This window comes from Pogona vitticeps, chromosome 3, assembly GCF_051106095.1.
Source record: "Pogona vitticeps strain Pit_001003342236 chromosome 3, PviZW2.1, whole genome shotgun sequence".
NCBI lineage: Eukaryota > Metazoa > Chordata > Lepidosauria > Squamata > Agamidae > Pogona > Pogona vitticeps.
In genome coordinates, this window is record NC_135785.1 from 41,512,771 (window position 1) to 41,528,877 (window position 16,107).

General features: G+C 37.6%; 1 protein-coding gene across 3 annotated transcripts; it reads right to left on the minus strand.

The window, feature by feature from the left end:
- Positions 1-308: 308 nt before the first annotated feature.
- LOC110083393 (tubulin alpha-3 chain) lies at positions 309-6,992 on the minus strand. 3 transcript variants are annotated; one of them, XM_020801833.3, is made up of 5 exons: positions 6,842-6,992; positions 5,847-6,069; positions 3,860-4,008; positions 2,909-3,589; positions 309-1,888 (listed from the first exon to the last, which is right to left on the minus strand). In XM_020801833.3, exons 1-5 carry the CDS (start codon positions 6,842-6,844, stop codon positions 1,592-1,594), a joined length of 1,353 nt encoding a protein of 450 aa, XP_020657492.1. In that variant the 5' UTR covers positions 6,845-6,992; the 3' UTR covers positions 309-1,591. The 3 variants fall into 3 exon arrangements, with proteins under 3 accessions (XP_020657492.1, XP_078245359.1, XP_072852029.1); XM_078389233.1 differs by lacking the exon at positions 6,842-6,992 and adding an exon at positions 6,317-6,718; XM_072995928.2 differs by lacking the exon at positions 6,842-6,992 and adding an exon at positions 6,288-6,718.
- Positions 6,993-16,107: the final 9,115 nt, after the last annotated feature.

The window sequence follows — 16,107 nt, forward strand, 5'->3', positions numbered from 1 at the left end:
CAAACTGTTTTAACTGCTAGTCTAACCCAGGGCTTCCCGGAACTGGGCCGTGGGTACAGATCTTCACCCCCCCTGCACACATGGTGGGCGTGTCATACTCATGCAGGGGACACCCCTGCAGCTCATTTCCCCCCAAGCTGGTCCACAGCCCCAAAAAGGTTGGGGACCCCTGGTCTAATCTACACCAAACCTGTATGTTACAACTGATATCTGAAAGCCAATTTCAAGCAGCTGTAAGAGGTCAAGTTAGAAAATAGAAAAAAGTGGCTTCCGTGCTAACTGCGGACTACAAGCATATCCAAAGGGAATTTCTTTAAATGAAATCCAAGTTTAATTGTAATACTTATTTGTTAACATTATGTATAATTTGCAGATTATGCAAAACACCATTCCAACAAAATACAATATTTACATTAACATGGATATTAAGTATTTGGGTTCATGTATGTTAATATAGTGTTAACTTATATTACTCCATAATCATTAAATAAAATGCGGATACCATACTCGATACCAGATTTACTTGGTTCCTTTATATGACCCACCACATCCAAAGGTGAACTAGTTTTGTTTTATTCAATGTCCTTCAAGTAGGGCCTCATAGCTGCCAGTTATCTACCAAGATCACCATGGCTGCATGACTAGTATCTAAGTTCTGGTTCTCAGATGGCTAGCACTTCAGGAATGAAGGGATATTTTAATCATCATGTATCCAATGCACCCAACTATTTGTCTAACAGTGCAGAATTTTGGATGGTTTAACTGGAAGTAAATCTGAAGGTTATTCCTTAGCAAGCAGTCTTACAGCCTAAATTTGTAATCCCATGGTTTTACCAGAGTAAAACACTAAACATGAGGCTTACTTCCAAATCGCCACAGCACTGCACAGAAAGGTATTTTCAGTGACAATTCCTTTATGGATCCAGACTTTTTAGATAAAAATACTCTAGTTCAAGACTACACTCTCACAGAAAAAAAAATGACAGACCAAAATGATGACACACCCTTATTTGACTGCCTTTTTTCTTATTTTACAGTAGACAATGCAGGTATTTTTGTCCTCACGTTTTAGTGATACTCTTTTCAAATGTTCTGCCAACCAATTCTGAAAATCTCCATTGAGCTAGATTCTATTAAACCAAATTAGTGGAGACGGGAAGACTTAAAATAATATGGGAGACAAATTTTCATTTAGTTGTATTTCTTTAGTTAACACACATGCACAATTAATTACTTTTGTTACAAACACATGCAAGCTCAAATATTCTATTTTTCAAACTGATGTACTTTTTATATTTTCAACACAGTTAAGGAATGGAGAGTATGAGAATTAACAAGTGGATCAGTATTTTTTTCAAGTTTGATTGAAGTATCTTTATATGCAAAAAACCCACATTTTTATGCTTTTCTTAGAATATGCATGTACAAACTATCTCAAGGGTTCTCAATATATCTATAAAATCTTCCAAGAAAGGTTTAAAACGATTATTGTTAAACTTGCCATAACATTTAATTTTTTTATTTCAAATTTAACAAGAAAGCACACACATGAAACTACTTTTACATGCTTAATCATTGACTATTATTATTTTTAATATTCTTCTCCTTCTTCAGCCTCAGCTTCCACAGAATCAACACCAACTTCTTCATAATCTTTCTCAAGGGCAGCCAAATCCTCACGAGCTTCTGAAAATTCTCCTTCTTCCATTCCTTCTCCAACATACCAATGCACAAAAGCTCGCTTAGCATACATCAAATCAAATTTATGGTCAAGACGAGCCCAAGCTTCTGCAATTGCAGTTGTATTACTCAGCATACACACAGCACGTTGCACTTTAGCCAGATCCCCTCCTGGCACTACAGTGGGTGGCTGGTAGTTAATACCCACCTAAGAGAGGAGAAAAAAAATTAAACTGGCATCAAATATTTTTTTGGTTCAAGAAATTATTCTGTGGTAAGAAACTATCTAAGGCCGCTTCACCCATAGATGAAAGAACCATCATTCAGTGGAATATAGCAAATACAACGTAGTTCTTCAATTCAGGATAACAGTTCAAATTGTCTCTAATTCTATGGACAAATCACATGGTGGGGTCAGATTCCACAATTAAACGCTGAAAATGCAACAATTAAAACACCCCACTCAAAACAGATAATTTACCAACAAGTGGAGAACCACAAACCTAATTCATATGATGGCCAAGAGCACAATTTAAAACATATGGAGAAAAATATATTCCTCAGGTAAACCTCTCATTGGTGGTGCATCATGTGGTCAAATCAAGATACTGCACTAAGATTTAAAACCAGTACTAGCTAGTGCCTGAAAAAAAGTCTGGAAGGATGACCCTGTAATAATAGCCCAGCATGTTTAAGTTTCCAAATCCAGGATACAACACACTTTGGTAACTAAAGTGAAGCTACTACCAGAGCATGGATTGGTATTCCTGACTAGAAAGATCACAGGTCATATCAACCTAAACTTGTAGCCAGGAAATAGTTCCAAGTACAGTAATACATTTTCAATCAAGATGTAAGGCTATTTTGAAAGCAAATTAATATTAATTCCTGACTAATCTCAGGAATTAATATTAATTCACATTGGTAGTTTTCAGCTAGAAGCCACTCTTTCCCTTGCCATTCTGAACTATAAGAATTCCCAGAAATTTCTAAAATATTTCAGAAACTAATATTTTAACTGCACTTTTACAACAGATGACTTGGATTAATAAAGCATACTCTAAACGCAGCAAAGAAAAAACAAGCAAAAAACTCCAAACATCTTAATGCAATCCTAGATCTCCTACTCAGAAGTAACTGTCAACAAGTTAGGTTTATTACCACTTAAAAGGATTGCATCCTTACAAAGGTACTAATAATTGTTACAAAAACTGCAGCATGTCTGTACCTTGAATCCAGTTGGACACCAATCCACAAACTGAATGGTACGCTTTGTCTTGATAGTTGCAATAGCTGCATTGACATCTTTTGGGACAACATCACCTCTATACAGCATACAGCAGGCCATATATTTACCATGGCGAGGATCACATTTTACCATTTGATTGGCTGGCTCAAAACAAGCATTAGTAATTTCAGCAACAGACAACTGCTCATGGTATGCCTTTTCAGCTGAAATGACAGGTGCATATGTTGCCAGGGGAAAATGAATTCGTGGATATGGGACAAGATTTGTCTGAAATTCAGTCAGATCTACATTAAGGGCTCCATCAAAACGGAGTGAAGCTGTGATGGACGAAACAATTTGTCCAATCAGACGATTTAGATTGGTGTAAGTTGGACGTTCAATGTCAAGATTGCGTCGGCATATATCATAAATAGCTTCATTATCAACCATAAACGCACAGTCAGAATGCTCCAATGTTGTGTGTGTAGTAAGGATAGAATTGTAAGGCTCTACTACCGCAGTAGATACTTGTGGAGCTGGGTAAATTGCGAACTCCAGTTTAGACTTTTTGCCATAGTCAACTGAGAGTCTTTCCATGAGCAGAGAGGCAAACCCAGAGCCAGTACCTCCTCCAAAACTATGAAAAATGAGGAAACCTTGCAGACCAGTACAAAGATCAGCCTAGAAGAAATAACAGAAAACAAGGATATGTATATATCTATACCACAGCTTTTTATACTAAACATACAGACCACTTTGAGAAAATACTTGGCACTGTGTGTACTTAAAAACATTAGCCAATTAAATATATTTTATCTTTTTAGTTGCTGATGAACCTATTATCTATAGTACATATGATTGTCCATTACTATTTTTTTCTGAAAAACGGGAGAGATTTCCCAATGCATACCTGGAGTTATTTTAAAATACTGTTTTTCTAGAAAAACTCACCAACTTGCGAATGCGATCCAGCACTAGATCAACAATCTCTTTTCCTATGGTATAATGACCTCTGGCATAATTGTTTGCAGCATCTTCTTTCCCAGTAATGAGTTGTTCAGGATGAAATAACTGCCTGTAAGTGCCTGTACGCACTTCATCTACAAGATTAATAAAAATAAAATTAAAACACCTTTATTTAATTGTTCCAATCACAGTAATTTCAATCCTGTTCCCAACACATTTTGTTTTGAATTTTTTTTTCAAATGGTGAAATACATAGCCTTTTATCACATACTTAATTTATAGAAATATTATCGACTTTGAAGATGATATATATATCTGGCAGTGATATTCTGTTGGTTATGTATGTATGCTTTAGAATGTTATAAAGAAACGTTCAATACCAGTGTAATAAAACAAAACCAACAGCTACATAGGTCCAGTAACAGCTATATTGGCCCAGTATACTCTGTACATATTTTGAATAAAGAGCACCCTGAACACAGTGACCTTAATTCCAAGAAGCATTTGTTAGATTAGGCTGCATCATAAAACACAGTTGTGAATGAGTCAGACAATCCAAGTCTCAAATTGGTTTAGATTTAATACATGAAAAAACATCCTTATATTAAATCATACCACATAGCTCTTCAACTGAGATATAAACCATAAAATATAATAAACATTAAGGGAATAATATGAAGTGATCTTGAGTTTTACAATATTAAGGAAAATATGGAGAACTTCTTTTTAAAGAAAATTTAAAGGATATTACTAAAAACATAGATAATTCATTTTAAAATACTATATTGTAACATTAGAAGTATAAGAGAATATTGAGTCTAAAGATTTCCCGATTGACACACTTGGTGGAATTAGTTTTCCAAATAATCTGAAGAATAAATTATAAAGTTTTGTTAGATCAAAAGTTATAATTAAAGACTGGAATAAAAAGATGAATAATGTGAGAATAAAAAATATTCTAGGAGAAGAAATTACTTGGTTAAATGAAAAAAGGAAGGAGAATGTAGTGGAATGACTAAATTTGAAGAAATTATTGAAGAGGCAAGAGATGGATGACAATATTCAAAGAAAAGGGTTAAGTATAAGTTAGCAGAGACTGAATATAAAATAGTTTTGAACGAGATATAGCAAGGAGATTTAAATGAAGAAATCAGTGAAGAGGTATGGAAGAGTATCTGGGGAAAAAGAATAATAAAAAATATGTTAAGGTAAAGGAAAACTGTTATAAAGTAATATGGAGATGGTATTTAACACCAATAAAATTGAATACATTGAATAAGGAGTTATCAGCTCAGAGACCATTGGTAATGGCATGGCTAACAAATTGTGTAAATAAATAAATGTTGGAGATGTAAAAAAAAGAAAGGAGAACTTACTATCATATGGCGGGCATGTGAGGAGACACAGAAAGGATGATTATATTTAATGTGATTAAAGAAATTCTAGGGGCAGATATAAAGATGTCCAATGTTAGCATTGTTAAATGTATTTGGAAACTGTCAAGTAGATAAAGAAAAATGGTACTAATTATTAGTATATTAACAGCAGCTAGACTGATATTTGCAAGGAATTGGAAATATAATAATCAATTGATGTTAGAAGAATGGTACAATGAGATGTGGAATCTACCTATTAACTTGTGAACTGAAAGTTAGAAAAAGATTACTGATGGAAAATATTAATGGGATTTGGAACCCTTAGGTAGAATATGAATTTACAAAACATAAAGGTTATAACCCAACACAAGATTTAACATATTTTTGGAAAGAGACAGGGCACGTGATATAAATTCAGATGAAATATATTAATGACAATATATATATACGGTGGTGGGTTACACTGTATATTTGAGTTGTGATTTTATTTGTCATTTGTTTTTGTTATATTAATAAAAAATTTAAAAAACATGTTCAATCTGTTTTGTTTGAATATTTAACAAAAACAGAACATTTGTTGCAATTCATATACATACCAACTACAGTTGGCTCAAGGTCCACAAAAACAGCTCTTGGCACATGTTTGCCAGCTCCTGTTTCACTAAAAAATGTGTTAAATGAATCATCACCACCTCCTATGGTTTTGTCACTGGGCATCTGACCATCAGGTTGTATTCCATGTTCAAGACAGTACAGTTCCCAGCAAGCATTACCAATCTGAACACCAGCCTGTCCCACGTGGATAGAGATACACTCTCGCTGTAAAAAAACAAACACAACCCACAGATTATATTACTGTCCTCAGATCAAGTTACTCAGGCTCCCTTGAGGGCTGTTTAACCAAAACAAAACCAAACCCTACAAGGAGTATGCTGATAGCCATTTGCTTATTAGATACTAATTTCCCATCACCAGTTTTCACAGGATGACACATATCGAGAATGTGCTACCTAAACGACCAACGTAATTTATATAACCTTTTCACTTGTCACAACATTAAACCTGCCTAAGATTTCAAGCTGGGATTCCCACACTTCTTCCAAAGCTCCCCCCCTCCGAGCCTATTTCTCCTCCTCTTGCGTCTCTATCCGGCTCTCGAGCCTCTCCCCACATCCACCCCTTCTCCTCCCAGCGATTCCAAGGCGCCGAATCCTCGCGCTCAGCCGGCGCCAACAACGCCCGGCCAACTGCCGCCCTCCGCCGTTTCGCGCTTTTCGGCAGGGACAACGCGGCCGCCCTCCATTGGCCCGCCCGAACCGCCTTCTTGTGTCCCGACCATCGCGGGGGAGCCGCTTTCGCACGAGGCCGCGCTGAGCCCTCACGGAGAGGGCGCTTCGACGTTCTCGCCTCCCCCGGGCGTAAGCTTTGCCCACCTCCCTCTTTCTCCCTACTCCCTTTTATAGCGTTAACTCTTCATAACAGCCCCCCCCCCCAATCCCGAATAAAAATGCAGGCCCCATCATCTATTTCCCTCCCTCTTTTTGTTGATGAAGGCCGGGCAGCTAGGACCCCCCCTCCCCCGTTTTCCCACCATAGTGCCTCGCGGAGATGACGAGCTTCAGCGCCCCACTCGCACACTTCAGATCCGACCCCCTCCGAAGTTGGCGTCGACTAGTGACCGTTAGAGCAACTGCCTCCTTCGCGCCTCTCTCACGAGCGCTGCTTGCAGCCCATTGGTGGCAGCGGCTCCACTGCTGCTTGTTGATTGGTTGAGTCGCGTTCTTTTTGCACGTGGCATGTCTGTAGCCTGACAGGTGGAAAGGTGGGGCGTGTGCGACTACTGGCGCCAAACGACTCTCGTCCTGTGGGAGAGAGTGGGAGGCTGGGGTGACCCGCGAGCGACTGTGGGAAAATTTCGACCCCAAGGCTACATGAAAATTTTAAAAAAATCAAAATAACTTTTGCGTGCTTGTGTGCGTGTGTGCGTGTGTGTGTGTGTACGTATTTGGTTACTGACCATCTCTGAATTACTGTGTCGCCTACATACTAGCTTTAGTTTTCCTAGTGAGCCGAAGCTCTTCTGGTTCCGTTTATCGGGCCTACTGTTGTTGCAAACAAGCCGTAACATACTTTTTACTTTTAAAACACTGTAAGATACTGCATTGTGTGGAGGTTGAGGGTGTCTTATAGACTGGGACAAATGTGTAAAAATAAGTTCCACGAGTAGCATGCACCCTACAGCACGCTAGTGCGTTTTCTGCATGGCCTTGCCTACATGCAGAAATCCTTAACGTTACAGGGTGGCATTTGGAAGCTTAAAAACCGTGAGGGGAAAACCCTCAGAATGTGGAATTTGACGTTATTACTCGAACAGAAGCAGCATCAGGAACTCCAACAAGGGATAATGTGGAAAAAGAGAAAGAAGGATGGGGAAAAGCACACACAGAAGATGGGAATTTAGACAGAAAAACATATTGGATGCTGCAGAATTTATGTCTAGCTAGTAGACTCAGGAGAGAACACTAATGTCTTTACTGACTAGGTGTTTGTGTGAAAGTCAATAAATAAAAACTTCCAGGTCTTTGCTTCTCTCAGCCATCTATGGGTGAAGCCATGGACATTTAGCTTGTTGACTACAATCCATGGAAAATCAGGTCTACCTGTGTATCATAACTCTTCAAACGTCACTGATTTCCACACTAAGGTCCCTTATAGCAATAGAGAATGTCTTAACACAGCTTCATGTACAGGAGCAAATCTTAACTTTCATGTGTGAAAACACTGTAATTTTCTTTTCTTTTTAATTAACAACTTGGAATAAGGCAAGGGATACAGAAGGTAAAGGGGGATATGAGGGAAGAAAAAAGGAGGGAGAAGAGAACACAAAATGTACTGACATCCAATCTATTCATGTTGCAATATCAACTGAGTTTCCGCTTTTCTTCTATTTGATTGCCCTTCAGGTTTTAACTTACATTTACATCCTAATTTTAATCTATGTTATTCAAGTACTATCTGGTGACTCAAGCCATTTATATAATAAATCCCATCGTTCAGTTGCCTTTTGTATTGGGCAGTCTTTCAACACTTCTGATAAGATATCCATTTCTGCCATTTCCTGTATCTTCTCAATAAGTTCCTCTTGTTTCAGTATCACCAATTTCTTCCAATTCTTGGCATAAAGAATTCTGGCTGCAGTGACTATATATATAATTAAGTCGTTCTTTGTCTTGCCTATATTATCTGGTATAATACTCAGTAGAAATAGTTCTGGGGTTAATGCAACTTTACAAAGCAATATCCAAAATTGTTTCACTACTCTGCAAGTCCACCACATATGGTAGAAACTTCCCTCATGTGCTTTACACTTCCAACAATCATTTGACACATCTGTATAAATCTTTTATAATTTTTCCGGAGCCATGTGCCACCTGTAAAACATCTTATATATATTCTCCTTGAAATTGATCGATTTTGTGAGCTTTATATTATTTTACCATATTTACAACCACTGATCAATTACAATATTATGTCCTATATTTTGTGCCCACCTAATCATACATTCTTTGAAAAGCTGTGTAATTTTCTATCTGAAAAGAAATCAGAGTCTCCAATGCACAACTGTGGGCCACCTTACCTTGTTCACTGAAAGCAACATGAGTTTCTGTGAAAAGTGTGAAATGGCCAATTGTTGCAATTCCAGCACTTCTGCGCTTTAGCTAGTTCTTATAATTTTTTAATGGTGTAGTCCTACAATACTTAATAAAATGTACAACGAGTGAACACTCAGACTACAAAGTTAGACTAAAAATACTATGCACATGTCATATTCTAAATAAAAATGGAAAAATTAAAAATATAACTGAACTTATTATAAATGTTATCTAAAAAGGAAGAGGTATTAGAACCATATTGCAAACATAGATTCCTACTGGAATATATCAGAATTTCAGAAGATCAATCTATGCTTTATGGACTGAAGTAAAGCTTTTGACCGTGTGGATCATGGGAAGTTATGGATTATTCCAAAAGAAAGGGGTGTGCCTCTGCACTTGATTATTTTGAGATGTAACCATATTGCGGACAAGAAGCTACTGTTATGACAGAATATGGAGAAACAGAATGGTTTCCCATAGGCAAATGTAGCAGACAGGGGGGTATTGTTATCTCATTATTTGTTTACTCTGGAATCATATCATATTACTGTATACAGAAAGATGTGTTAGATTCAGATGTGGGCAGAGTGAAAATTAGAGGAAAAAAACATCAGTAATTCAAGATATGCAGATAACACTGTAGTACTGGCAGAAAGCAGCAATGAGTTGAGATGACTCCTGATGAAAAAGAAAGAAAAAAAAACAAAAACAGGACTGCAGTTGAATGTTGAGGTGACAAAAGTACAGGGTTCTACATAAATTTAATGTTGGCAATGAATAAATTGAAACTGTTAAAGATTTTGTATACCTTTGTTAAGGCATCAAACCAAATGGAGAGTGGTCCCAAGAAATCATAAAAAGACTACAGTAAGACCTGGAAGGGTTGCAATGAAGGAATTAGGAAAGATCATCAAATGTAAGGATGTGTCACTGGAAACCAGGTCCAAGATCATTCACACTATTTTATTCCTGATTACCATGTACATGTGTGAAAACGACAGTAAAGAAAGCTGACAAGAAAAAAAAAATGATTAATTTGAAATATGGTGCTGGGATAGAGCTTTGCTGGCACCCTGAATTAGCAGAAATACAAACAAGTGGTCCTAGATCAAATCAAACCTGAACTTTCTTGGGAGTCAAAAATGATGAAACTGTGGCTGTCTCACTTTAGGCACAACATGAGAAGGTAAGATTATCTGGAAAAGACGATAATGTTGAGAAAAGTTGAAGGCAGCAGAAAAATAGGAAGACCAACTGTGAGATGGATTAAGTCGATGAAGGAAGCCACACCTTTAATTTACTAGACCTGAGCTAAGCTGTTAATGATAGGACTATTTGGAGGTCACTTATTCATAGGCTCACCATAAACAGAGGGGACTTGATTGCAAATAACAACAGAGTATCAGGTGTTTTGAGTCATTGCTTCTAAATACAGAAAATGCAGAAATGTTTTGTCTAGTTTGGCTGGGATTGCAGTCACAGCAGCAAAAAATGACAGTGGATAAGTGTCAAGCATTTGAGAAGCCACAATATAGTGATGATTGGTTTCAGTCACTTTGGTGTGTTACTAACAATCCAGAATTGGTATGGAATATCCCTAGGTCTCTAGAGGCTAGGGAAAGACATTTCTATTTTCCCAGTCTTTTGAAATATGCTTGTTTTTATTCTCTGCTAGTTTTATTTCACTTTGTAATGATAATGCTGCATTCTCTACTGTAATGTTTGTAAAACACTCTGGAAGCAAGCGGGCAAGACATTTCTTTGTCTCCATGATGGGTCCCCAGTGGCAGACCTGGCTTTACTAATTGTGTGTTGGCTGACACATTGCCAAGCCAATTTTCCTTTTAACCACTTCCTACTGTATAAATATTGTTGATACTAGAACTTGCTTTTCTGCTGACATATAACATCACTGTTATGAAACACACATACATGGGCACACACAAGGAGCTAAAGGAATAATAAACCTGATGATGATTATAGTTTCGTGCTTCGGAGATCATTACATATTGTCACCTAAAACTCTGCCCTCAGAAGAACATTTAAGTCTAACAAGATCCAGCAGTCTAGTGGAATTTTGATTGCAGTATACTGTAGTATGGTCACTTTTATTAGTTCTAGGAAAGGACCAGCTCTCAAACGGTCTGTGGTTAAGCATTTTAAAATGCTTCTAATCAAAGAGTTCTTTAAAGAAGACAGTGTAATGAGTGGTATGTTGAGACATGATTGATAGAGCTTGAAAAGATATGTCAGGAATTTGTCAGGTTTAACATTTGGAATATGCTTTATTTTAAATCTTCAGAAAAGCAAAAAGAACAACTTTTTAAAAAGGGGAGAAATAATTTTTTGAAATGCTGAGAATAGAGCTATAAATAGGGAGGATGAGAAGTGGCTGGTTGTTTTCTTCTGCAATTCAAATAATTTTGCCACTGCTTGTTAATCAGCTGATACAGAACTTGAGTGAGCCAAGGCTGAGTTGTGTTTAGTAAACTATGGAAGGCTCTCTTCTGATTACAGGTAAGCCAGTTCTCTGTGTTGTACAAATAGTACATGTCAGGACCCAGATCTCCCCAAGGAACATGGATCCTTTGGTCAGGGAATCCCTCAGTCACAAATCTACCACCTTTACGCTGGGGCAAGTTCTCAACCTCCAGCAGTGCAAAACCTGACCTTAAAAGAACACTTTACTTTTACTCTGTACTTTGCAAGTACAGACACATGGGCTGTGTAATTCCTTAGAACCCACAACAGCTCAGTTAATTAGGACTTCCCTAGTAGCTAGTCAATGGCCGTTACCACTCCTCTGGATTTAGCCAAACCCTGCTGATCCAAGAGACCATCCTTGTTGAAGATTTTTATGATTATTTTTTTATTAAGAAAATATATAGTTTCACAGAAACAGTTTGTTTTTGCTCAAGCAAAGTATAAAGAACATGTTCAAAAGAATACATAGTTAAATACAACAACTAATTCCCATTAAAATAATGAACACTAAACTAGGCTAAGGTGGGCTAGCCCCACCACCTTCTTTCCCTTACTTACATTCTCTTTCTCCTTCACGCCACATATTCAGACCATCAATCCATATCATCTTGGATCTCGAATAGAACAAGAACTCTACAAGAAGTTTACAAAACTCTCTCACACATAACCCATCCTCCATTTTCTACCTTTTCTGGACCTCCACCATAAACCAATCAACTCAAAGAGTCTGGGCCACCCATAATTCTCATGAAGATGCAGGTGTTTTATCTCCATTCCAATTAGAAAAGAATTTGTTGGGTCTGTGCTCTTTGTGCCTCCCGTCCTTGTCCGCTTATCAGAATTCACGCTGTACCAGGCTGGCTGTAAATTAAGAAAAACAACCTATCTGCCTTTCTCACATCCCCATGTCTTCCTTTCACTTTTAAAACCTAACAGATTCCATTTTCTCTTTCTCGTTGACTACAATTCCTGTTTTCCTTTAATCTATGACTACAAGTCCCAGGTTCCTTCAATCTCATGATAGTATACTTGGTTGATAAGACATAGTTTTATATAAATTATACAGTGCTGTAACATAAGCTGTGGATTTGTGATCTAGTTGTGGATTTTCAAGTTTTATTCTCATTCATTTTTGTGAGGCAGTATTTTTGGTACTTCCTTACAAAAGGCAATTTGGTGAACTCTTGAGCTTTTTCATTATCTCAAGTCAGTGAACATGGTGAACACAATTCAATGTATATTATAAGCAACTTTCAAATAAAAATCAAAATTAGTACTGTTTTACACACCATTAAGGTACATAATCCACTTTAGTAACCTAGTCTACTTAATTTAGTCTAGTTAATTAACTTAGTTTTGAGTACCGTAAATGTGGACAGTATTTATTATTAACATACTTAAATTGCTGTTTGTTTTCTTTACTATGAGTATTAAAAAACCCAGAAGTGCATGTGGAGTTTCTGTATTTCCCACATGGAACAGAGCAAAGGTCCTCAACCCCCGGTCCACAGCCCCGTGCCGGTCTGTGGCCTGAGCCAGACTGGGCCACGGAGACAGACCTCCCCCATCCCCGCACACACTCCCCCCCCGCACAGCCCCTTTGTGCCTGAGCATGCCTGCACTAGTGCTTCCCCACCGTTTCACACATGTGCACAAGTGCCCCCAAGCACCACGCTGGCATCCGCACATGCGCACGAGCGCCCACATGAGAGCCCACCTGCTCCTTCATTCATGTGCACGAGCACTTGCACGAGCACCCTCCCACTTCTTCGTGCATGCACATGAGTGCTCAAAATCCTAAAAGAAAGACTTCAGCAGTATGTGGACCAAAAACTTCTAGAAGTACAAGCTGGATTTCAAAGGCAGAGGAACTAGAGACCTAATTGGTAACATGAACTGGATGATGGAGAAAGCCAGAGAGTTCCAGAAAAACATCTACTTCTGCTTCATTGACAACGCAAAAGCCTTTGACTGTGTGGACCACAACAAACTATGGCAAGTTCTTAAAGAAATGGGAGTGCCTGACCACCTTATCTATCTCCTGAGAAATTTATATGTGGGACAGGAAGCAACAGTTAGAACTGGATATGGAACAACTGATTGGTTCAAATTTGAGAAGGAAGTATGACAAGGCTGTATATTATCTCCCTGCTTATTTAACCTATATGCAGAATACATCATATGAAAGGCAGGATTGACGGAATCCCAAACCGAAATTAAGATTGCCAGAAGATATATCAACAACCACAGATATGCAGATGATATCACTCTGACGGCAGAAAGTGAGGAGGAATTAAAGAACCTCTTAAGGAGGGTGAAAGAAAAAATGGTCTCAAGCTCAACATAAAACCCCCTAAGATCATGATCACTGGTCCCATCACCTCCTGGCAAATAGAAGGGGAAGATATCGAGGCAGTGACAGATTTTACTTTCTTGGGCTCCATAATCACTGCAGATGGTGACAGCAGCCACGAAATTAAGAGAATGAGATGGTTGGACAGTGTCACCGAAGCCATCAACATGAATTTGACCCAACTCTGGGAGGCAGTGAAAGACAAGAGGGCCTGGCATGCTCTGGTCCATGGGGTCACTAAGAGTCGGACATGATTTACCGACTAAACAACAACAAATAATATTCCCAGACAATGTATCTCAAATTTTTTCTGATACCCATGTATTCTTCATGAACCATCTAGCAGAAAGACCTGCTGCATCCACTAGCCACTGAAGCGAACGATTCACATTGTCTATTAAACTGAATTTAAAAGATAGTACAGAATACACTGAGAAACAAGCTCAATTAGTGAATGCAGTGGCACTTCAGAGGTGTCTGTCTTTTCCTTTGGCTACTGTTTTTGGTTAGTATGTATTTCTGGCAGCCCACCCTGCTCAAGGAGGAATTATTGCTTCCTGTATTAGCTGTGCCACCTAATTTTTGGCAGGTTTGCAGAGAGAATAAAATGACAACTTTATGATAAAACAGTTACTTTCTGAATGTGAAAAATCTTCATTTTTCCTCTCATAAAGTCAGGGGAAAGCACTTTTAGTCACTCTAACTATTGTTGTAGTGTAGGATCTGGGTGGATCATTTCAAACTGAGCACCTCATGTAGGCACTGTACAAACAAGAGTGGCTAGATTGTATTATAGGCTTAAGTGGACTGCAGACCATGAAAGCTTGAACCAAAATACATTTGTTGGTTTTAAGGTGCTATGGTATTCTGTTATTTTCACTGCTCAAAGAGGGTAGATTTGTTCTCAGAGCAATACAGAATCTAATAACCATAGCAGACAGAAAGTCCTAAAGTGAAGGTGGAGCACAAGAGCTTTTACATCATGCCAACAAAACACATCCAACATTATTATTGAAATTGTACTTCTATGCTTTGTAAATAAATGGGGTATAGCTAGCTTTGTCGCTGAGGGGCCACCGCAGGAGCAGCAAAGGATGTTAGCTGCTGCTGGAGAAACTCTATTCATGATGCAGTTTTCAGGAAAACCTTTGTGGGAAAAGTGATGGGCATGAAACAGCACACTTCTTCCTTGTGTGTTGTATTTCCTCTTTCTAAAAGGAAGCAGTCGAACCAGAGTTCCTGCTGCATTTTCTAAATGTCACTCTTTTGCAGCTGGTTATGTCAAAAGACAGATGATATGAGGTGGTGCGTGTTTACAAAAGAATTTAAAACACATTGAGTTTTGGATTTTGATAGGTCCATTTCCATATGTAAACAAGAGGAAAAGACTGAGAGGAACATAGCCTCAAAATGAATCGTGTGCTCCATAATCATATATGGCTTACAGTGTATTTTTTTTTAATTTGTTGGAATTTTAACACAAATACAAATGAACAAACATTTAAAAACATTTTATATATATGTAAGCAAAAAGCTAAATAAAAAATAACCCAAAGATTTTGCATTACGCTTTAAGTTACCTTAAGCCGCCTTGAATCGTTTTTAGGAGAAAGCCAGCATAAATAAATAAATAAATAAATAAATAAATAAATAAATAAATAAATAAATAAATAAATAAATAAATAAATAATATCGATGTCTAAGGTTTCTTCTTACATATTGCCACTTGCTTACTGGTAGGTGTTATTACACATGCTCTGATTTTAAAATGTTCTATTTTATGAATAGAATGAAGGCTATTTTAGGTTAGCATTGAGATCTTGGGAATGCCCATCTTTAGTTTTGCAATTATATTTTACAGAAGTACATCATTCTGCCTAGCATGTTTTTTTCCCTGTGGCAATGAGGAACATTTTTTTTCTGTGGCAATGAGTGATACTAGTAGGTGACAAAAGATAACATACTTCCGTCTGCTAACCACACCCTGTGTAATGGAAAAATTAGTCACTAACCATTGTTTCTCCCGTATTCTAAATAGTGCAAGTACAGTATATTGTTATGTTAATTACAGACACAGGTGCTTTGCTTCTCACAAAAGTTTACCTTTTCAATTTTAAAAAGCAATTTCTAAAAGCAAAATGACAAATTATCATTGTGTGTTTATTATTTATCTTTATTGTTTGTGATAACATACAGACTATAAAAAAAAGAAAGACAATAATATCCTTCTTAGCTGTAGTAATGTGTTAATTATGTACATGTAATTGTCCTTTTCATCTTGGAATGTAGGTAAAGATAGCATTATGGAAGATGGACAAAGTTATAACATATATACATCAGAACCACCTTTGTCCCACTCAGAGA

Coding starts and splice junctions, on each gene's coding strand:
- LOC110083393 (XM_020801833.3), bottom strand. Junction 4,009..5,846: donor CCTTGAGCCAACTGTAGTTG/GTATGTATATGA, acceptor TTAATCTTGTAG/ATGAAGTGCGTACAGGCACT. Junction 3,590..3,859: donor TGGATCGCATTCGCAAGTTG/GTGAGTTTTTCT, acceptor TATTTCTTCTAG/GCTGATCTTTGTACTGGTCT.